This window comes from Oreochromis niloticus, linkage group LG17, assembly GCF_001858045.2.
Source record: "Oreochromis niloticus isolate F11D_XX linkage group LG17, O_niloticus_UMD_NMBU, whole genome shotgun sequence".
NCBI classification, from domain to species: Eukaryota; Metazoa; Chordata; class Actinopteri; order Cichliformes; family Cichlidae; genus Oreochromis; species Oreochromis niloticus.
Genome location: NC_031981.2, coordinates 26,234,897 through 26,259,144, shown reverse-complemented (window position 1 = coordinate 26,259,144; position 24,248 = coordinate 26,234,897). Strand labels below are relative to the sequence as shown.

At 43.9% G+C, this 24,248-nt stretch overlaps 4 protein-coding genes across 4 annotated transcripts; all 4 read left to right on the top strand.

The window, feature by feature from the left end:
* The first annotated feature begins 9,163 nt into the window (after positions 1-9,163).
* Positions 9,164-10,150, top strand: LOC109200418 (phospholipase A2 inhibitor and Ly6/PLAUR domain-containing protein-like). Its single transcript, XM_019355988.1, has 4 exons — positions 9,164-9,229; positions 9,431-9,532; positions 9,637-9,804; positions 9,924-10,150. The coding sequence occupies exons 1-4, from the start codon at positions 9,184-9,186 to the stop codon at positions 10,058-10,060; spliced, it is 453 nt and encodes a 150-aa protein (XP_019211533.1). The 5' UTR covers positions 9,164-9,183; the 3' UTR covers positions 10,061-10,150.
* Positions 10,151-10,181: 31 nt separating this feature from the next.
* On the top strand, positions 10,182-15,079 carry LOC109200413 (probable cyclin-dependent serine/threonine-protein kinase DDB_G0292550). The gene is made up of 7 exons (XM_025899860.1): positions 10,182-10,222; positions 10,783-11,256; positions 11,683-12,585; positions 12,757-12,858; positions 12,963-13,130; positions 13,250-13,360; positions 13,510-15,079. Exons 1-5 carry the CDS (start codon positions 10,182-10,184, stop codon positions 13,054-13,056), a joined length of 1,614 nt encoding a protein of 537 aa, XP_025755645.1. The 3' UTR covers positions 13,057-13,130; positions 13,250-13,360; positions 13,510-15,079.
* A 1,685-nt stretch (positions 15,080-16,764) lies between these two features.
* LOC109200412 (mucin-5AC-like) lies at positions 16,765-18,076 on the top strand (the record flags this gene model as incomplete). Its single annotated transcript, XM_025899491.1, has 1 exon — positions 16,765-18,076. A coding segment is annotated over exon 1 (1,155 nt), but the record flags the coding sequence as incomplete, so codon positions are not given.
* A 43-nt stretch (positions 18,077-18,119) lies between these two features.
* Positions 18,120-23,992, top strand: LOC109200411 (mucin-5AC-like). Its single transcript, XM_025899859.1, has 10 exons — positions 18,120-18,148; positions 18,320-18,421; positions 18,527-18,694; positions 18,814-18,924; positions 19,074-20,930; positions 21,102-21,203; positions 21,309-21,476; positions 21,596-21,706; positions 21,856-23,011; positions 23,596-23,992. Exons 2-10 carry the CDS (start codon positions 18,355-18,357, stop codon positions 23,990-23,992), a joined length of 4,137 nt encoding a protein of 1,378 aa, XP_025755644.1. The 5' UTR covers positions 18,120-18,148; positions 18,320-18,354.
* The last annotated feature ends 256 nt before the right edge of the window (positions 23,993-24,248 follow it).

Genomic DNA, 24,248 nt, shown 5'->3' with positions numbered 1-24,248 from the left:
TGATATATGTGTGTGTGTGTGTGTGTGTGTGTGTGTGTGTGTGTGTGTGTGTGTGTGTGTGTGTACGCATGCACGTGTGTGTCATTACATGTGGATTAACATTTACAGATCATATTGGAGTTTTAAAAACAAAAATCTCTCATGTTGAGTTTTTGAAAATAACAATACAACAAAAATGTTTTTTTATGAACAGCAATAACTGCTTGTTATTTAGTAACTGCTTGTCAATATTACCCATTAGCAGAAACAACAAAAGTACAAGTCAAAGTGAGACAAACTGTGCAATAAAAAAAGTTGTTTATATCATTTATTTTTTAGACAGTTGCCTCCCAGTCAATAATTTGTTTTATCCATTCTGAAAATGTTCACATTTTTACGATGAATTCAGCATTGATATAAAAAGATTATAACCTGCATTAGATATCTTAAGAAAAATAAATGCTGTTTCAGCATTATATCATAGTCTTCTGACCTTTCACCAGAACAGAGGCTCATCCTTACATGTAATAACCTAACTGGAACTATATATGTAATATGTAATCTGCTGAATAAATGTTTTAATCAAGAACCTCTACTAAAAGCTTAATCAAAAGATATAGATGAATAAAAGATAACAAAGAATAACCTACTCAAAATACTTGCACTCAGACTCTGCTTTCGGTTTCACTTTTGCAGAAACATGTCCTGCAAACATGTAGTTTCCTGTCTTATTTTGGCACAGAGTATACTTTCTTTCACAATGCAGTCTGCATACAAACATTTAAGATTATAGATTCAAAAGCATTTCGGGTTATAGATTCAACTCCACAGTTTAAAGTGGTTCTCACTGAACCTGTAATAAAGGCTAATATGACACCAATATGTTTGAACATCTGAATGCAATATCACTATTAATAATTAATACAATGGTAATGATGATTATAAAAAATAGCAGCAAATAATAGCAGCAAAATATCTATATATATCTTTCTACTCTTCACAGTAATTAAATCTACATTAAAAACCACAGTTGATCTATAGAAGCATAAAACCTTCACACATTGAGTTTCTAATAGAAAACAATAACAAAAATTTTATGTTTTTATGATTTATTTAGAAATATGGGCATCACATAACAACAGGAATAGCAGTGCATTTAATGGAAAAAACACTGAGCAACTCTCGCCCTATGACAGCTGGGATAGGCTCCAGTGCCCCCCGCGACCCTGAAAAGGGTAAGCAGAAGCGAATGGATGGATGGATAATACGATATAATATATAATAAGAATCATAAAACATACATCATCATAAAAACGCATTCGTTTCTTCCAACTGTGTCTTTCTGTTCTGGCTTTAGAATCATTGGTTGTTTACTGCTCCGTACTTTGGGAGTCATACTGTTGCGATACTGGGGAGAATAGGGTAAGGTTTGATAGACTAAACCATTACACACAAAACTTCAAAAACCTAGAGAGTGAGTGAGACTGCTAACTGTGTCGTTCACCAATAAACTTATCTACAAATGTGTTAGTAAAGAGTGACTTGTACTTCTGTCCCATTAAGCAATGGTTTAACAAATTTCACTGCAAACTATAAAAGGAATCTGGATTTAAATAGAACATAGTAGTGATAGATTAAGTGCAGGAAACACTAGTATGAGGTGTCTATGAAACAAATCTCCTTCAGCGTTCAAATGACCAATGTGAGGACTACAGGCGTTTCACTCAGTTGGTTGTGTTTAGGGAAAAAGCAGCTAAATACACTGAGACTGCTCCACATTGTTAGTGAGTTAACTCTGGATATCTGTAGGTTTTGTCAAACTTGGAGTGAACAAAAGCAGAAAAACAGTAAAAGATGCAGACAGTGAAAGTCTGGTTTATTTTATGAATACAATGAAACATTTTACAGTCCACAGAGCAATGTAGCATACATGATAAATAGATACACATAACACGGACAGTGAGAAGTAAAACTCGTCGTCTTACCACATGTTATTTTCTGTAGGCTTAAAATAAACCACAGAAATGAGAGTTTAGTGTTTCAAAGTCATCTATTAAAAACATGAGTCAACATTACTGAAGTGACCCTTTAACGATGCTTCATATCACCGTGTTTATGATGATAAAACATGTTCTCTCATTAGTAGATGTCTGCGCTGTCACTTGTCATGAAAATGTCCAGAGCCTGGGTTCAAGCTTCCTCTTCAATCACCATTGATCATTAATAGTGCGCACAAAAGATTTGTCACATTATGCCCATAAACAACATGCTTTTATAGAAATCATTGTGACACAAAATATTTATATTCTTGCTTTACAATGTGCATGAACTCGAAATCTTTAGAGTTTCATATTTATAAAGTATCACAAATAATACATTTATACCATTGTATGAGCTACACTTCTTGTAAAAAATAAACTGATTGGTAATGCGTTTGAGAAAAGCTCCTGCTGTGACCTTCCTTCTGTGAGGGCACTCACACTCACACACGCGCGCACACACACACAGAGAGAGAGAGAGAGAGAGGGAGAGAGAGAGAGGGGAGATCATTAATACAAAGGATTGGACAATTAGGATGTTTCTTTAAATCTACAACACCTTCCTTTTCAAAAAGTTTACTGACATAGTAAAGAACAACAGCTGGTGTGATTATGCCAACGTGCACCCGGTCAAATCCTTCTGCTCACCGGACCTGGAGTACCTGATGATTAAGTGCCGGTCATTCTGGCTACCGAGGGAATTTACAACAGTGATTATTACGGCTGTTTACATTCCCCCACAAGCCGACACTGACCGAACACTCAGGGAACTGAACAGCGCGATCAGCAGTGAGGAAACCGCACATCCAGAGGCGGCGTTTATCACGACCGGGGACTTTAACAAAGGAAACCTGAAGAAAGTTTCACCAAAACTCCACCAACACATCCATTTCAACACTCGTGGAGACCGGCTACTTGACCACTGCTACACCCCTTTCCGGGATGCGTACAAAGCCCTCCCCCGCGCCCCATTCGGCCAATCAGATCACCGCTCCATTCTGCTCCTGCCCGCCTACAGGCAGAAGCTGAAACAGGAAGCTCCAACCCTGAGGGTGGTGCACTGGTGGTCAGACCAATCGGAGTCTACGCTGCGGGACTGTTTTGATCACGCGGACTGGGAAATGTTTCACGTGGCTGCTAATGACATTGATGAGTAAACGGACTCAGTCTGTGGATTTATCAGGAAATGCGTGGAAGATGTCATCCCATCCAGAACAGTTAAATCCTTCCCAAGGGAAGAGATGTTCGCACGGCACTGGTGGCACGGAGCTCCGCTTTTGCCTCCGCGAACACATCTATTTCTATGTCTATTTCTGAACCCTCTTCCTCTGCAGACTCCTCCCCAGTGTTTCTGTACTCAAACAGACGAGGGTCAGCATCGGACTACAAACATGCACATTACCAACTCCGGAAGACGATCAAAGCAGCCAAACATGAGTACAGGGACAGGGGGTAGCAACAGTTTGACAACCCTCGGAGTATGTGGCAGGGGCTAAACACGATTGCAGACTTTAAAGGGAAAACCAGCACACCGCAGACCATGGCCTCTCTGTGTGAGGATCTAAACGTATTCTACGCTAGATTCGACACAGCGAACACCACGAGACCGGACAGTGTGCGCACCCCGGATGACATCAGTGCGCACACTGTGCCTGAGGAGGATGTGCGGAAGTGCTTCAGGAAGGTGAACGCGCGCAAAGCTACTGGTCCGGACGGAATTCCCGGCCGCGTCCTCAAGTCATGCGCGGCTCACCTGGCTGGAGTGTTTACACACATCTTCAACCTTTCCCTCTCTCTGTCTGTAGTCCCAGCCTGCTTCAAAATGGCCACCATCGTCCCTGTACCCAAATCCTCCACCATCTCCTCATTGAATGACTGGCGACCTGTAGCCCTGACCCCCATCGTGAGCAAATGCTTCGAGAAGCTGGTCAGGGACTTCGTTTGCTCTTCACTACCCGACTCACTGGACCCTCTACAATTCGCATACCGCCACAACAGGTCCACTGATGATGCCATAGCCCTGACACTACATACTGCCCTGTCACACCTGGAGAAGAGAGACACGTATATGAGAATGCTATTGGTAGATTACAGCTCAGCATTCAACACCATCGTTCCCTCGAAGCTGGACAGGAAACTGCAGGATCTAGGACTGAGCAGCTCCCTCTGCAGCTGGATCCTTAGCTTCCTATCTGACAGACGCCAAGTGGTCAGACTGGGCAGCATCACCTTATCCCCCATCGCACTGAACACTGGTGCTCCACAGGGGTGTGTACTGAGCCCTCTCCTGTACTCACTCTACACCTACGACTGCACGGCCACTAGAAACTCCAACATCATTGTGAAGTTTGCGGATGACACTACAGTGGTGGGTCTTATCACCAACAGTGATGAGACGGCCTACAGGGAGGTCAGCGCCCTGACCCACTGGTGTCAAGACAACCATCTCACCCTCAACGTCGCAAAGACAAAGGAGTTGATAGTGGACTTCCGGAGGTGCAGAGAAGTACACACCCCCATCACCATCAACGGCACTGCTGTGGAGAGAGTGAGCAGCTTCCGCTTCCTTGGTGTACATCTGGCCGAGGATCTCACGTGGTCGGTACACACGAAGAAGGCGCAGCAGCGCCTCTTCTTTCTCAGGAGACTGAAAAGATTCGGCATGAGCCCCCGCATCCTCAGGACCTTCTATTGCTGTGCCATTGAGAGCATCCTCACTGGATGCATCACCACCTGGTACGGCAACAGCACCGCTTACAACCGCAAAGCTCTCCAGAGAGTGGTGCGGTGTGCTGAAAGAATAATTGGAGGTGAGCTTCCCTCCCTCCAGGACATCTACAGGAAGCGGTGCCTGAGGAAAACGGGGAGGATCATCAAGGACTCCAGTCACCCCAGTCATAAACTCTTCAGACTACTTCCATCAGGAAGGAGGTTCTGCAGCACCCGGTCCCGAACCAGCAGACTGAGAGACAGCTTTTTCCATCAGGCCATCAGACTGCTGAACACTTCATAGACACCTCACCCACATTCAGCAACATTATGCACTCCACACTGTGTATAAATGCCACTTGTTTTGCACATGTCTCAACTAGCAACCTCTGTATATTTTATATGTTTTATTTTATTGTTTAATCTATTTAATTTGTAAAATATGTATACACACACACACACACACACGTAAAAAAAACAAAAAACCAAAAACATATTTAGTATACACATCCAGTAATGCATACACTCTTATATTGTACATATATTTATTCCACTCAGACTTAGCCATTCTTATATTTTGCTTGTTTTACGTTATTGTATTTTTGCACAACTCTGTTGCTTGTGAAGCTCGCACACAAGAATTTCACTCGCATGTACTGTACCAGTGTACCTGCACATGTGACATGACAATAAAAGTGATTTGATTTGATTTGATTTGAAGTAGCTAGGGAACTCAGTAACTATGAGCAACAATAGCTTAAGGACACTATCTCCAATAAAGAGGAATTCATCATCTGCAGTTCGTCAAAAGTGCCATATTAAAAACAATTCAGCAGACCCTCAGAGTGCGGATACAAACTGTTTTCAGCTGTAGAGGTAGAGGTACACATCATGTACTTATCAACATACAGTTCAGAGGCTTACGTTAGAGTGCATTGGTGCTTGGGCATCTTTTATTTAGCACGTTTATACCATTGTGAATGTAGCTATATAAATATGCTCAAGAGTCTATCATATGTTTGACATGAAACTAAAAATTCGAAAAAATATGTTTTTAAATCAGTAACTTTGCAAATTTAGAGGAATTGTTTTCGGACAACATATGTGTCACATTTTAAACAGGGTTTGAATAATCAGCACTGACATACAGACATTTATGCGCTGGGTATAACAGACATGATTACCGTGTGAAAGGCCCTCTGATGTCTTGGAGCAGAGAAACACGCTGTATTGTTGCTTTTCTCTATTGTATAAGCAACGCCCGTAGCGTTGAGACATTTCTTGACTTAGCTAAAAAAAAAAAAAAAAAGGCCAACTTTATGATGGCCTACCCCACTTTCTCTGATATATTTTTGAGTATCCCCTTTTTGAAAATGAAAAGAATGAAAAATTTTAAATACATATAAACCCAAGTTCAAGTGAAGAGCTACTAAATGACAGTTCAATAGACTGAGTCATCATTTGTCATGGCATAGCCAAGGTTCAGACCTTACTTGGTACTTGGTGTCAACTGTACGCTCTTCTTTTGATGTATGTGCATACAATGTTTGCTCAAAATACCTTGAAGCTGAAAATCTGCAATTCAAGAACAATTTGATTGTTTGATTTCAAATCTACTGTGGTGGTTTGCAGAGGTCAATGGTCAATCCATTGTTAAAAATGAACAAGTACCCAGGCTTTTGCTAAGACAAAACATATAATCATTTACACATGGGGGACTTCCATATGCTGCTGGGGACTTCCCATGAGGCACTTTTTACCTTTTTTTAATAACTATGTGCTTACACACCACTCTGAATTTTATCATTACTTATTCATCTCGGGCTGTCTTCCATGGTATTTTTTTTTTGTCTCACCCCCAACCGGTTGTGGCAAATGGCTGCCCCTCCCTGAGCCTGATTCTGTCAGGTTTCTTCTTGATAATAGGGGTGTTTCCTTCCCACTGTCTCCAAGAGCTTGCTCATTGCAGGTCATTTGATTTCTGTTGGTCTCCCCAAACCTGGTCCTGCACTCCTCATATAAGATGTCAGCCATGAGTTTAAGCTTAGCTTCTATCTGTCCATCCAGTGAATGCTCCAGAATAACACTGAGGTCCTGTCCAGTGCCTGACATACAGGTACTTCTCTTGCTCTTGGCCTCTTGATTGCTTGTCTCTATGCAGGTTCTTTCCTCTCTATATATTGTCCCCTGTCTGCTGACTGTTAGGGTTGGTTTGTGCACTAGGTGTGTTTACTTTTGTGCTGACTACAGAGGAACTGCTATCCACTCATGGTATACTTACCTCCATTTCCCGCCTGCAGTCAGCAACACTGGATCCTCTTGTGCTGTGGTTCCACTTGGCCTACTATAACAGTTCAATATTGCTGCATTAATTAACACATTAATTTAAATGTGTATTTACCTTATTTAAGACTGGCTAAGGACTAAATCAGTTTTCTTATGTCTTCAATTCAATTCAGTTTTATTTCTACAGTGCCAAACCACAACAACAGCTGCCTCAAGGTGCCTTATATTGTACAATAATACATACAGAGAAAAAGTCTATCTTGACAAAAGGCCAAGACAGACTTTTAATTAATTTGAGAGCCTGATGCATAGCCTTGTCCACCCTAGCTGGAAAACTCAAAAACCAGTCTTATTTGGTATCCTCTATCATCCACCTGGGTCTTAACACACAGTTTCTGTCAAATTTCTCAGACTTTTTATCTGATTTAGTGCTCAGCTCAGATAAAATAATTATTGTGGATGATTTTAACATCCATGTAGATGCTAAAAATGACAGCCTCAACACAACATTTAATCTGTTACTAGACACTGATCATTTCCTAATAACATTTAAATTTGTAATAATTGATTACAAAGCAGTAGGGAGTAGATTCCATCATAGTAGATGTCTTTCTGAAAGTGCTGTCATGAAGTTTAAGAATATAATTCATCCACTCTTATCATGTTCAATGTCTTGTACCAACACAGAGCAGAGCATCTACCTGAGTGCTACTCAAACAGAGGGTGATTATCTTATGTCTTTATAACTAAATCTAAAATCTTACAATTTAAAGAAGATGTACTTTTTTATTAGAAGTACATTGTTAAATAGTAATTTTATGTGCATATTTCAGGAAACTATTCCTGGATTTTTGAAAAAGAGGTGCAGATAAAACATATAATAACTGATTAATTTCTGTGTTAAAAATAAATAAATAAAGTCAAACAACAACAATTCTATTTGTTCCTCCATGGTCCACTGTTTTAGTCTACCAATAGAAGTCTCCTCTCAGTGGACCAAACACTTTAATAGTTGTGAAACAGAGTAAATGTCATTTCCTTCACAATGACAATATCTGGCTAAAACAAACCTCTTTTCATTAATTCTAATTCTTAACTCTCTACTAGCTTTCACCACATAACATAAACCACATGAGCAATTTAAAAGTAGACTGTGTGGTCCCACAGGAGATTCTCCCTAATGTTGTTCTTATAACAGTGTTATCTTTTCCTTTGAAATCTATATATGATCACTCATACAATTAAAAGACACCTACCATATTGGCTTGATAAGTAAAATATGACAATTTGTCTTGGTACTTAAGCTGTACTTTGTTTGTATTATCTATAGTGATATACTTAACTACAGCAGCCAATTGAAAAGCATGTTTTTTTCACTGTACAAAAATTAATGTGACACTGAAAGTGAGACTGCTGCCACACCTGCTGCTGCAGCAGTTTTAAACATCAGTTTGATTAATTTCACTGAACAGACTGGTTACCCGCCTTGTTAACATTACAGATTAGCAGAAACAAGAAATTGTGCAATCAAAACATGTGCTTATATATAGGAAAAAATAAGTATATCATGATAAATTAGCAGCATACTTAAAACATGATGTCAATCTATCTCTATAAACTATAGAAAGAGGATGGTGTGTCAGCCTTTGCATATAAGCTTTGGCAGTTTGCAACTCAAGTCACAAAGTTGCATTAATTATAGCGTTATAATAACTACAGCCAGACAGACAAGCTTCCATGTCCAGTGATTCTGATAGTGTATACTGATAGTATACTGTACCAGCTTTTGTCAATTCTGAGAAGCATTCATTAACTCATATTAATTTATTGGGTAAAGAAATTCAAAAAAATGTATGAACACGTAACTAAAAGAAAATTAAGGCCCAGTGACTCATAAAAGGAGGTGATTTTCAGTCATTAATATTTGGAAATTAAAGAGCTATTGTGTACCCTTTTTTGTTCCAATGTGCAACTGAATAAAGGGTGTGGTACAGTGCTGAAATGATGATTTGACAAAACAGGAGTGAATTATCTGAATGGTCATGCTGTAAAAATGTAAACACACCCAATCCTGAGCTCACCTGTTCAGTATATAAAGTGTACTACTGCTCCAGAGGTTTAGTATCACAGTGCAGGGAAACTGATCAACAGAACTGACCTGTTCATATCAATGAAGCTGACTGTTCTGATTGTCATCTGGGCACTCTCCAGCACAGGTAACTCCACTATTTCTAACAGTACTGCAGGTAAAAGAAAGTATTTTTTAGATGTTGATTCAATGGAATATGCCTGTATTAACACCATTGGATTTTGAATTTATAAAAAAAAAATTTCTGTTTATACAAACATTGAAACCACATCATCAATTATATATTTAAAATGTAATTACCACTTCTTTGTTTCTCTCCCGATTGCAGCTGGAGCCCTTCAGTGTCAAACCTGCATAGATGAGAAGTGTTCAAGCACAGTACCACTTACATGTACTTCAGAGATGATGTGTGTTACAGCTACTATTTTAGGTACTCTTTTTGCCATATTATATGATACACTTGAGAAATTACAAATACTGTGAAGTTGTGTGAACGTTCCATCAACATTAATGAACTACACTTTGAATTTGAAGCTACCTCATCTAGGACTAAAGGAAAACAAATCTACAAGGCATGTGCATCTTCCTCCTTGTGTCCATCTACGGGCTCTCAGACATTTTCGATTGACTTGGGGGTTCGAAGGGCGCTTACATCTGCCACGTGCTGCAACATGGATAACTGTAACTCAAAAACTCTGGCTGGTAAGTATACATCCATTAAGTTAAAGACAGAATAGAAGAAAGAGATAACAACCAATAATTTGATATATACAGAAATGTTCACTGTTCTTACATGAAATGATGTTGCTTTTTTTTTTTAGCCCCTACTCCTCAGTCACATAATGGCCGACAATGTAACATTTGTTCCACCCCTCTGTGCAACACTCCGTTACAGTGTCAGGGAGTGGAGGACCAATGCATTCAATCAATCAGTCAGTCTTTCTCATGTATTCTTTAACAAAGAGCATCTCTAAATTTGTCTTTAAAGAGGATGTCATTGTCGTTCACACTGTCATTTTTCATCTGCAGTGAATGACGGCACCAAGACTTTTCCAGCTTATGGCTGTGCATCTACAAACATGTGTGCCGCTGCTACAAGCCTGGGTTCTCTACCTTTCATGCAAAAAGTTGGTACCATCATAAGTGGGCCAACCTGTACTTCATCCATGACAACTACAACACACACCACAAAAACAATTGCTCAAACCACAAATGCAGCACAGACGGAGTCAACTGCAGTACCAACCACAAAATCAGTTGCGCCAACCACGACCACTGAAGCTATAACTACCACAAAAGCTGCTCAACCCATGACCACTGCGGCACCATCAACGAAAGGTGCACCAACAACCACAACAACTGCACCAACCACAACCACTGCGACATCCAAAACCACGACAACTGCAGGTCCAACCACGACAGTTGCTGCTCCAACAACCACCACCTCAGCACTACCAACCAAAACAACTGCAGCTGAAACCACAACATTTGCATCTCTAACAATGACAACTGCTGGACCATCAACTACAGCAGCACCAACAACCATCACTGCACCACCAACAACCACAACAACTGCACCAACCACAACCACTGCGACATCAACAACCACAAAAACTGCGGCTCCAACCACAACAGTTGCTGCTCCAACAACCACAACTGCGGGACAAACAACCACAACAGCTGCACCGACCACAACCTCTGCGGTATTGACAACAACGACAACTGTAGCTACAACCACAACATTTGCGGCTCCAACAACGACAACTGCTGGACCATCTACTACAGCTGCACCAACAACCACAACAACTGCACCAACCCCAACCACTGTGACATCAACAACCACAACAACTGCGGCTCCAACCACAACAGTTGCTGCTTCAACAAGGACAACTGCGGGACCATCCACGAAAGCAGCAACCGCAACCATGACAAGTGCGACTCTAACCACAACAACTGCGGGAGCATCCACAACAACTGCAGGACAATCCACAACAGCAGGAACAACCACCCCCTCTGTGGGACAAAAAACCACAACAGCTACTTCAACCACTACCACTGCAGCATTAACAACAACGACAACTGCGGCTCCAACCACAACAGTTGTGACTCCGACAATGACTACTACTGGATTATCCACTACAGCAGGACCAACAGGTACAACAGCTACTCCAACCATGACAAGTGCTAATCTAACCACAACAACTGTGGGACAAGCCACGACAGCAACACCAGCCACCACCACTAAAGCATCAAAAACCACAACAACTGCACCAACCACAACCACTGCGACATCCAAAACCACAACAACTGCAGGTCCAACCACAACAGTTGCAGCTCCAACAATGACAACTGCTGGACCATCCTCGACAGCAGCACCAACAACAACCACTGCAGCACCAACATCGACAACAGCTGAACCAAACACAACCAGCGCGGCGTCAACAATCATTACAACTGCGACTCCAACCACAACAGTTGCAGCTCCAACAACAACAATTGCCGGACCATCCACAACAACTGCAGGACAATCCACGATAGCAGGACCAACCACAACAACTGTGGGACAAACAACCACAACAGGTGCACCACTCACAACCACTGCTGCATCAAAAACCACAATAACTGCACCAACCACAACCACTGCGACATCCAAAACCTCAACAACTGCAGGTCCAACCACAACAGTTGCGGCTCCAACAACAACAACTGCAGGACCATCCACAACAACTGCGGGACAATCCACGATAGCAGGACCAACCACAACAACTGTGGGACAAACAACCACAACAGGTGCACCACTCACAACCACTGTGGCATCAACAATCATTACAACTGCGACTCCAACAACAGTTGCAGCTCCAACAATGACAACTGCTGGACCAGCCACGACAGCCCAACCAAGCACCACCACTGTGGCACTAACAATAACAACAGTTGTTCCAACCGGAACAGTTGCAGCTCCAACAACAACAATTGCGGGGCCATCCACAACAACTGCGGGAGAATCCACGATAGCAGGACCAACCACAACAACTGTGGGACAAACAACCACAACAGGTGCACCACTCACAACCACTGCGGCATCAACAACAACGACAACTGCGGCTCCAACCACAACATTTGCGACTCCAACAACGACTGCAGCTGGACCATCCACTACAGAAGCACCAACAACCACCACTGCAGCAGCAACAACCACAAACTCTGCTCCAAACACAACAGCTGCCACTTCAACTGCTGGACCATCTACTACAGCAGCATCAACAACCACCACTGCAACACCAACCAGAACCACTGCGACATCAACAACCACAACAACTGTGGCTTCAACCACAACAGTTGCTGCTCCAACAACGACAACTGCAGGACCATCCACGACAGCAGCAACCACAACAGCTGCCACTTCAACAACAACAACCATTCCAACCACGACAACAGCTGTACCGACCCCGACCACTGCCACACCAAAGACCACAACAGCCGGTATATCAGAAACAATCCAAATATACTGCCATTTACTGCTTTTCATCAATTACTGAGAAAGAAAAAGAAGAGATACAGTCTCTGTAATAATCCAAGTATCCTTGAGTATTCAAAAACCTGTAATTTTTCATTTTAATTGCATCCTTTTAATTCTTTCTCTCCTGATTTCAGCTGGAGCCCTTCAGTGTCAAACCTGCATAGATCAGATGTGTTCAAGCACAGCACTAAAAACATGTTCTTCAGAGACGATGTGTATTACAGCTACTATTTTAGGTGATCTTTTCTTCATATTATTTCATACACTTCAGTAAATATTGAATACTTTGAGGTTATTTGTTTTTTCCCTCAGCATAAATAAATTAACTGTGAATTTGCAGCTTCCTCATCTGGCACTACGGCAATGCAAATCTACAAGGCATGTGCATCTTCCTCCCTGTGTCCAGCTACGGGCTCTCAGACATTTTCAGTTAACTTGGGTAATCAAAGTGCTCTTGCATCTGCCACGTGCTGCAAAACAGATAGCTGCAACTCAAAAACTCTGGCTGGTAAGTACAAATCAATATGTGTTTTATTGAAGCCACAATAAAACAATAAGAAACATTACTTTGTTATTTGCTGAAATGTTCTCTGTTTTAAAATAAAATGATGATCTTTTCTGTTTCAGCCCCTAATCCTCAGTCACATAATGGCCGACTATGTAATGTTTGTTCCACCCCTTTGTGCAACACTCCATTACAGTGTCAGGGAGTGGAGGAACAATGCATTCAATCCATCAGTGAGTCTTCATCATGCATACTTTAACAAAGATCATCTTTAAATTTGTCTTTAAAGATGATGTCATTTAAACACACATATAAGATGTATGATGAAATCTGCAAATTAAAAATACCAGAAATTTTTCAAACTGTGATTTTTCATCTGCAGTGATTGACGGCACCAAGGCTTTTCCAGCTTACGGCTGTGCATCTAGAAACCTGTGTGCAGCTGCAACACGCCTGGGTTCTCTACCTTTCATGCAAAAACTTGGTACCATCATAAGTGGGCCAACCTGTACTTCATCCATGACAACTACAACACACACCACAAAAACAATTGCTCAAAATACAAATGCAGCACAGACGGAGTCAACTGCAGTACCAACCACAAAATCAGTTGCACCAACCACGACCACTGAAGCTATAACTACCACAAAAGCTGCTCAACCCATGACCACTGCGGCACCAACCACAACAACCACCACTTTGGGACAAACAACCACAAAAACCACAAAAACTGCACCAACCACAACCACTGCGACATCCAAAACCACGACAACTGCAGGTCCAACCACAACAGTTGCTGCTCCAACAATGACAACTGCTGGACCATCCACGACAGCAGCACCAACCACCACAACTGGGGCACCAACAACCACAAAAGCCAATCCAACCACAACAGTTGCGGCTCCAGCAACAAATGCTGCGGCACCATCCACAACAGCCAAACAAAGCACCACCACTGTGCCACCAACGACAACAACAGCTACTCCAACCACAGCAAATGTGACTGCGACTATGAAAGCTGCAGGAGAATCCACGACAGCTGAACTGTCCACAACCACTGCCACATCAACAATCATTACAACTACGGCTCCGACCACAACAGTTGCAGCTCAAACAACGACAACTGCTGGACCATCCACGACAGCCGAACCAAGCAAAACCACTGTGGCACCAACAGTCACAACAGTTGCTCCAACCACAGCAGTTGTGGCCCCAACAACAACAACTACAAGACATTTCACGACAGCAGCACACACAGCCAGCACTGTGGGACAAACAACCACAAATGCTGCACCAACCACGACGAGTGCAGCTCTAACCACAACAACTGTGGGAGCATCCTCGACTACAGCAGCACCAAAATCCACCACTGCACCACCAACAACCACAACAACTGCACCAACCACAACCACTGCGACATCAACAACCACAACAACTGCGGCTCCAACCACAGCAGTTGCTGCTCCAACAACCACAACTGCGGGACCATCCACGACAGCAGCAACCACAACCATGACAACTGTGACTCAAACCACAACAATTGCGGGAACATCCACAACAACTGCAGGACAATCCACTGCAGGAGCACCAACAACCACCACTGCAGCACCAACAGCCACAACAACTGCACCAACCACAACCGTTGCAACATCAACAATCATTAGAACTGCGACTCCAACCACAACGGTTGCTGCTCCAATTACGAAATCTGTGGAAACATCGACAACAGCTGAACCAACCACAACCACTGCGGCATCAACAATCATTACAACTGCGACTCCAACCACAACAGTTGCAGCTCCAACAATGACAACTGCTGGACCATCCATGACAGCAGCGCCAACCACCACAACTGGGGCACCAACAACCACAACATTTGCGACTCCAACAACGACTGCAGCTGGACCATCCACTACAGAAGCACCAACAACCACCACTGCAGCAGCAACAACCACAAACTCTGCTCCAAACACAACAGCTGCCACTTCAACTGCTGGACCATCTACTACAGCAGCATCAACAACCACCACTGCAACACCAACCAGAACCACTGCGACATCAACAACCACAACAACTGTGGCTTCAACCACAACAGTTGCTGCTCCAACAACGACAACTGCAGGACCATCCACGACAGCAGCAACCACAACAGCTGCCACTTCAACAACAACAACCGTTCCAACCACGACAACAGCTGTACCGACCCCGACCACTGCCACACCAAAGACCACAACAGCCGGTATATCAGAAACAATCCAAATATACTGCCATTTACTGCTTTTCATCAATTACTGAGAAAGAAAAAGAAGAGATACAGTCTCTGTAATAATCCAAGTATCCTTGAGTATTCAAAAACCTGTAATTTTTCATTTTAATTGCAACCTTTTAATTCTTTCTCTCCTGATTTCAGCTGGAGCCCTTCAGTGTCAAACCTGCATAGATCAGATGTGTTCAAGCACAGCACTAAAAACATGTTCTTCAGAGACGATGTGTATTACAGCTACTATTTTAGGTAATCTTTTCTTCATATTATTTCATACACTTCAGTAAATATCGAATACTTTGAGATTATTTGTTTTTTTCCATCCGCATAAATAAATTAACTGTGAATTTGCAGCTTCCTCATCTGGAACTACGGCAATGCAAATCTACAAGGCATGTGCATCTTCCTCCCTGTGTCCAGCTACAGGCTCTCAGACATTTTCAGTTAACTTGGGTAATCAAAGTGCTCTTGCATCTGCCACGTGCTGCAAAACAGATAGCTGCAACTCAAAAACTCTGGCTGGTAAGCACAAATCAATATGTGTTTTATTGAAGCCACAATAAAACAATAAGAAACAATACTTTGTTATTTGCTGAAATGTTCTCTGTTTTAAAATAAAATGATGATCTTTTCTGTTTCAGCCCCTAATCCTCAGTCACATAATGGCCGACTATGTAATGTTTGTTCCACCCCTTTGTGCAACACTCCATTACAGTGTCAGGGAGTGGAGGAACAATGCATTCAATCCATCAGTGAGTCTTCATCATATATACTTTAACAAAGATCATCTTTAAATTTGTCTTTAAAGATGATGTCATTTAAACACACATATAAGATGTATGATGAAATCTGCAAATTAAAAATACCAGAAATTTTTCAAACTGTGATTTTCATCTGCAGTGATTGACGGCACCAAGGCTTTTCCAGCTTACGGCTGTGCATCTAGAAACCTGTGTGCAGCTGCGACACGCCTGGGTTCTCTACCTTTCATGCAAAAAGTTGGTACCATCATAAGTGGGCCAACCTGTACTTCATCCATGACAACTACAACACACACCACAAAAACAATTGCTCAAAATACAAATGCAGCACAGACGGAGTCAACTGCAGTACCAACCACAAAATCAGTTGCACCAACCACGACCACTGAAGCTATAACTACCACAAAAGCTGCTCAACCCATGACCACTGCGGCACCAACCACAACAACCACCACTTTGGGACAAACAACCACAAAAACCACAAAAACTGCACCAACCACAACCACTGCGACATCCAAAACCACGACAACTGCAGGTCCAACCACAACAGTTGCTGCTCCAACAATGACAACTGCTGGACCATCCACGACAGCAGCACCAACCATCCCACAACTGGGGCACCAACAACCACAAAAGCCAATCCAACCACAACAGTTGCGGCTCCAGCAACAAATGCTGCGGCACCATCCACAACAGCCAAACAAAGCACCACCACTGTGCCACCAACGACAACAACAGCTACTCCAACCACAGCAAATGTGACTGCGACTATGAAAGCTGCAGGAGAATCCACGACAGCCGAACTGTCCACAACCACTGCCACATCAACAATCATTACAACTACGGCTCCGACCACAACAGTTGCAGCTCAAACAACGACAACTGCTGGACCATCCACGACAGCCGAACCAAGCAAAACCACTGTGGCACCAACAGTCACAACAGTTGCTCCAACCACAGCAGTTGTGGCCCCAACAACAACAACTACAAGACATTTCACGACAGCAGCACACACAGCCAGCACTGTGGGACAAACAACCACAAATGCTGCACCAACCACGACGAGTGCAGCTCTAACCACAACAACTGTGGGAGCATCCTCGACTACAGCAGCACCAAAATCCACCACTGCACCACCAACAACCACAACAACTGCACCAACCACAACCACTGCGACATCAACAACCACAACAACTGCGGCTCCAACCACAGCAGTTGCTGCTCCAACAACCACAACTGCGGGACCATCCACGACAGCAGCAACCACAACCATGACAACTGTGACTCAAACCACAACAATTGCGGGAACATCCACAACAACTGCAGGACAATCCACTGCAGGAGCACCAACAACCACCACTGCAGCACCAACAGCCACAACAACTGCACCAACCACAACCGTTGCAACATCAACAATCATTAGAACTGCGACTCCAACCACAACGGTTGCTGCTCCAATTACGAAATCTGTGGAAACATCGACAACAGCTGAACCAACCACAACCACTGCGGCATCAACAATCATTACAACTGCGACTCCAACCACAACAGTTGCAGCTCCAACAATGACAACTGCTGGACCATCCATGACAGCAGCGCCAACCACCACAACTGGGGCACCAACAACCACAACATTTGCGACTCCAACAACGACTGCAGCTGGACCATCCACTACAGAAGCACCAACAACCACCACTGCAGCAGCAACAACCACAAACTCTGCTCCAAACACAACAGCTGCCACTTCAACTGCTGGACCATCTACTACAGCAGCATCAACAACCACCACTGCAACACCAACCAGAACCACTGCGACATCAACAACCACAACAACTGTGGCTTCAACCACAACAGTTGCTGCTCCAACAACGACAACTGCAGGACCATCCACGACAGCAGCAACCACAACAGCTGCCACTTCAACAACAACAACCGTTCCAACCACGACAACAGCTGTACCGACCCGACCACTGCCACACCAAAGACCACAACAGCCGGTATATCAGAAACAATCCAAATATACTGCCATTTACTGCTTTTCATCAATTACTGAGAAAGAAAAAGAAGAGATACAGTCTCTGTAATAATCCAAGTATCCTTGAGTATTCAAAAACCTGTAATTTTTCATTTTAATTGCAACCTTTTAATTCTTTCTCTCCTGATTTCAGCTGGAGCCCTTCAGTGTCAAACCTGCATAGATCAGATGTGTTCAAGCACAGCACTAAAAACATGTTCTTCAGAGACGATGTGTATTACAGCTACTATTTTAGGTAATCTTTTCTTCATATTATTTCATACACTTCAGTAAATATCGAATACTTTGAGATTATTTGTTTTTTTCCATCCGCATAAATAAATTAACTGTGAATTTGCAGCTTCCTCATCTGGAACTACGGCAATGCAAATCTACAAGGCATGTGCATCTTCCTCCCTGTGTCCAGCTACAGGCTCTCAGACATTTTCAGTTAACTTGGGTAATCAAAGTGCTCTTGCATCTGCCACGTGCTGCAAAACAGATAGCTGCAACTCAAAAACTCTGGCTGGTAAGCACAAATCAATATGTGTTTTATTGAAGCCACAATAAAACAATAAGAAACAATACTTTGTTATTTGCTGAAATGTTCTCTGTTTTAAAATAAAATGATGATCTTTTCTGTTTCAGCCCCTAATCCTCAGTCACATAATGGCCGACTATGTAATGTTTGTTCCACCCCTTTGTGCAACACTCCATTACAGTGTCAGGGAGTGGAGGAACAATGCATTCAATCCATCAGTGAGTCTTCATCATATATACTTTAACAAAGATCATCTTTAAATTTGTCTTTAAAGATGATGTCATTTAAACACACATATAAGATGTATGATGAAATCTGCAAATTAAAAATACCAGAAATTTTTCAAACTGTGATTTTTCATCTGCAGTGATTGACGGCACCAAGGCTTTTCCAGCTTACGGCTGTGCATCTAGAAACCTGTGTGCAGCTGCGACACGCCTGGGTTCTCTACCTTTCATGCAAAAAGTTGGTACCATCATAAGTGGGCCAACCTGTACTTCATCCATGACAACTACAACACACACCACAAAAACAATTGCTCAAAATACAAATGCAGCACAGACGGAGTCAACTGCAGTACCAACCACAAAATCAGTTGCGCCAACCAGGACCACTGAAGCTATAACTACCACAAAAGCTGCTCAACCCATGACCACTGCGGCACCAACCACAACAACCACCACTTTGGGACAAACAACCACAAAAACCACAAAAACTGCACCAACCACAACCACTGCGACATCCAAAACCACGACAACTGCAGGTCCAACCACAACAGTTGCTGCTCCAACAATGACAACTGCTGGACCATCCACGACAGCAGCACCAACCACCACAACTGGGGCACCAACAACCACAAAAGCCAATCCAACCACAACAGTTGCGGCTCCAGCAACAAATGCTGCGGCACCATCCACAACAGCCAAACAAAGCACCACCACTGTGCCACCAACGACAACAACAGCTACTCCAACCACAGCAAATGTGACTGCGACTATGAAAGCTGCAGGAGAATCCACGACAGCTGAACTGTCCACAACCACTGCCACATCAACAATCATTACAACTACGGCTCCGACCACAACAGTTGCAGCTCAAACAACGACAACTGCTGGACCATCCACGACAGCCGAACCAAGCAAAACCACTGTGGCACCAACAGTCACAACAGTTGCTCCAACCACAGCAGTTGTGGCCCCAACAACAACAACTACAAGACATTTCACGACAGCAGCACACACAGCCAGCACTGTGGGACAAACAACCACAAATGCTGCACCAACCACGACGAGTGCAGCTCTAACCACAACAACTGTGGGAGCATCCTCGACTACAGCAGCACCAAAATCCACCACTGCACCACCAACAACCACAACAACTGCACCAACCACAACCACTGCGACATCAACAACCACAACAACTGCGGCTCCAACCACAGCAGTTGCTGCTCCAACAACCACAACTGCGGGACCATCCACGACAGCAGCAACCACAACCATGACAACTGTGACTCAAACCACAACAATTGCGGGAACATCCACAACAACTGCAGGACAATCCACTGCAGGAGCACCAACAACCACCACTGCAGCACCAACAGCCACAACAACTGCACCAACCACAACCGTTGCAACATCAACAATCATTAGAACTGCGACTCCAACCACAACGGTTGCTGCTCCAATTACGAAATCTGTGGAAACATCGACAACAGCTGAACCAACCACAACCACTGCGGCATCAACAATCATTACAACTGCGACTCCAACCACAACAGTTGCAGCTCCAACAATGACAACTGCTGGACCATCCATGACAGCAGCGCCAACCACCACAACTGGGGCACCAACAACCACAACATTTGCGACTCCAACAACGACTGCAGCTGGACCATCCACTACAGAAGCACCAACAACCACCACTGCAGCAGCAACAACCACAAACTCTGCTCCAAACACAACAGCTGCCACTTCAACTGCTGGACCATCTACTACAGCAGCATCAACAACCACCACTGCAACACCAACCAGAACCACTGCGACATCAACAACCACAACAACTGTGGCTTCAACCACAACAGTTGCTGCTCCAACAACGACAACTGCAGGACCATCCACGACAGCAGCAACCACAACAGCTGCCACTTCAACAACAACAACCGTTCCAACCACGACAACAGCTGTACCGACCCCGACCACTGCCACACCAAAGACCACAACAGCCGGTATATCAGAAACAATCCAAATATACTGCCATTTACTGCTTTTCATCAATTACTGAGAAAGAAAAAGAAGAGATACAGTCTCTGTAATAATCCAAGTATCCTTGAGTATTCAAAAACCTGTAATTTTTCATTTTAATTGCAACCTTTTAATTCTTTCTCTCCTGATTTCAGCTGGAGCCCTTCAGTGTCAAACCTGCATAGATCAGATGTGTTCAAGCACAGCACTAAAAACATGTTCTTCAGAGACGATGTGTATTACAGCTACTATTTTAGGTAATCTTTTCTTCATATTATTTCATACACTTCAGTAAATATCGAATACTTTGAGATTATTTGTTTTTTTCCATCCGCATAAATAAATTAACTGTGAATTTGCAGCTTCCTCATCTGGAACTACGGCAATGCAAATCTACAAGGCATGTGCATCTTCCTCCCTGTGTCCAGCTACAGGCTCTCAGACATTTTCAGTTAACTTGGGTAATCAAAGTGCTCTTGCATCTGCCACGTGCTGCAAAACAGATAGCTGCAACTCAAAAACTCTGGCTGGTAAGCACAAATCAATATGTGTTTTATTGAAGCCACAATAAAACAATAAGAAACAATACTTTGTTATTTGCTGAAATGTTCTCTGTTTTAAAATAAAATGATGATCTTTTCTGTTTCAGCCCCTAATCCTCAGTCACATAATGGCCGACTATGTAATGTTTGTTCCACCCCTTTGTGCAACACTCCATTACAGTGTCAGGGAGTGGAGGAACAATGCATTCAATCCATCAGTGAGTCTTCATCATATATACTTTAACAAAGATCATCTTTAAATTTGTCTTTAAAGATGATGTCATTTAAACACACATATAAGATGTATGATGAAATCTGCAAATTAAAAATACCAGAAATTTTTCAAACTGTGATTTTTCATCTGCAGTGATTGACGGCACCAAGGCTTTTCCAGCTTACGGCTGTGCATCTAGAAACCTGTGTGCAGCTGCGACACGCCTGGGTTCTCTACCTTTCATGCAAAAAGTTGGTACCATCATAAGTGGGCCAACCTGTACTTCATCCATGACAACTACAACACACACCACAAAAACAATTGCTCAAAATACAAATGCAGCACAGACGGAGTCAACTGCAGTACCAACCACAAAATCAGTTGCGCCAACCAGGACCACTGAAGCTATAACTACCACAAAAGCTGCTCAACCCATGACCACTGCGGCACCAACCACAACAACCACCACTTTGGGACAAACAACCACAAAAACCACAAAAACTGCACCAACCACAACCACTGCGACATCCAAAACCACGACAACTGCAGGTCCAACCACAACAGTTGCTGCTCCAACAATGACAACTGCTGGACCATCCACGACAGCAGCACCAACAACCACAAAAGCCAATCCAACCACAACAGTTGCGGCTCCAGCAACAAATGCTGCGGCACCATCCACAACAGCCAAACAAAGCACCACCACTGTGCCACCAACGACAACAACAGCTACTCCAACCACAGCAAATGTGACTGCGACTATGAAAGCTGCAGGAGAATCCACGACAGCTGAACTGTCCACAACCACTGCCACATCAACAATCATTACAACTGCGGCTCCGACCACAACAGTTGCACCGCAAACAACGACAACTGCTGGACCATCCACGACAGCCGAACCAAGCACCACCACTGTGGCACCAACAGTCACAACAGTTGCTCCAACCACAGCAGTTGTGGCCCCAACAACAACAACTACAGGACATTTCACGACAGCAGCACACACAGCCAGCACTGTGGGACAAACAACCACAAATGCTGCACCAACCACGACGAGTGCAGCTCTAACCACAACAACTGTGGGAGCATCCTCGACTACAGCAGCACCAACAACCACCACTGCACCACCAGCAACCACAACAACTGCACCAACCACAACCACTGCGACATCAACAACCACAACAACTGCGGCTCCAACCACAGCAGTTGCTGCTCCAACAACGACAACTGCGGGACCATCCACGACAGCAGCACCAACCACCACAACTGGGGCACCAACAACCACAAAAGCCAATCCAACCACAACAGTGTTGGCTCCAACAACAACAACTGCAGGACCATCCACAACAACTGCGGGACAATCCACGATAGCAGGACCAACCACAACAACTGTGGGACAAACAACCACAACAACTGCACCAACCAGAACCACTGCGACATCAAAAACCACAACAACTGCACCAACCACAACCACTGTGACATCCAAAACCACAACAACTGCGGCTCCAACCACAACAGTTGCGGCTCCAACAACAACAACTGCAGGACCATCCACAACAACTGCGGGACAATCCACGATAGCAGGACCAACCACAACAACTGTGGGACAAACAACCACAACAGGTGCACCACTCACAACCACTGCGGCATCAACAACAACGACAACTGCGGCTTCAACAACAACAGTTGCGGCTCCAACAACAAATGCTGCGGCACCATCCACAACAGCCAAACAAAGCAAAACCACTGTGGCACCAACGACAACAACAGCTACTACAACCGCAGCAAATGTGGCTGCGACTACGAAAGCTGCAGGAGAATCCACGACAGCTGAACTGTCCACAACCACTGCCGCATCAACAATCATTACAACTGCTGCTCCAACCACAACAGTTGCAGCTCAAACAACGACAACCGCTGGACCATCCACGACAGCCGAACCAAGCACCACCACTGTGGCACCAACAACCACAACAACTGCACCAACCACAACCACTGCGACATCCAAAACCACGACAACTGCAGGTCCAACCACAACAGTTGCTGCTCCAACAATGACAACTGCTGGACCATCCACGACAGCAGCACCAACCACCACAACTGGGGCACCAACAACCACAAAAGCCAATCCAACCACAACAGTTGCGGCTCCAACAACAAATGCTGCGGCACCATCCACAACAGCCAAACAAAGCACCACCACTGTGCCACCAACGCCAACAATAGCTACTCCAACCACAGCAAACGTGGCTGCGACTACGAAAGCTGCAGGAGAATCCACGACAGCTGAACTGTCCACAACCACTGCCACATCAACAATCATTACAACTGCGGCTCCGACCACAACAGTTGCAGCTCAAACAACGACAACTGCGCGACCATCCACGACAGCAGCAACCACAACCATGACAAGTGCGACTCTAACCACAACAACTGCGGGACCATCCACAACAACTGCGGGACAATCCACTACAGCAGCACCAACAACCACCACTGCAGCACCAACAGCCACAACAACTGCACCAACCACAACCGTTGCAACATCA

Bases quoted from the DNA above. Each gene is read 5' to 3' on its own strand.
- LOC109200413 (XM_025899860.1), top strand. From the start codon at position 10,182: ATGTGTGCCGCTGCTACAAGCCTGGGTTCTCTACCTTTCAT. The intron at 12,586-12,756 runs GTATATCAGAAA...TCCTGATTTCAG, and splicing joins ACCAAAGACCACAACAGCCG to CTGGAGCCCTTCAGTGTCAA. The intron at 12,859-12,962 runs GTGATCTTTTCT...GTGAATTTGCAG, and splicing joins TATTACAGCTACTATTTTAG to CTTCCTCATCTGGCACTACG.
- LOC109200411 (XM_025899859.1), top strand. From the start codon at position 18,355: ATGTGTTCAAGCACAGCACTAAAAACATGTTCTTCAGAGACGATGTGT. The intron at 18,422-18,526 runs GTAATCTTTTCT...GTGAATTTGCAG, and splicing joins TATTACAGCTACTATTTTAG to CTTCCTCATCTGGAACTACG. The intron at 21,477-21,595 runs GTAAGCACAAAT...TTTCTGTTTCAG, and splicing joins CAACTCAAAAACTCTGGCTG to CCCCTAATCCTCAGTCACAT.
- LOC109200418 (XM_019355988.1), top strand. From the start codon at position 9,184: ATGAAGCTGACTGTTCTGATTGTCATCTGGGCACTCTCCAGCACAG. The intron at 9,230-9,430 runs GTAACTCCACTA...TCCCGATTGCAG, and splicing joins CTGGGCACTCTCCAGCACAG to CTGGAGCCCTTCAGTGTCAA. The intron at 9,805-9,923 runs GTAAGTATACAT...TTTTTTTTTTAG, and splicing joins TAACTCAAAAACTCTGGCTG to CCCCTACTCCTCAGTCACAT.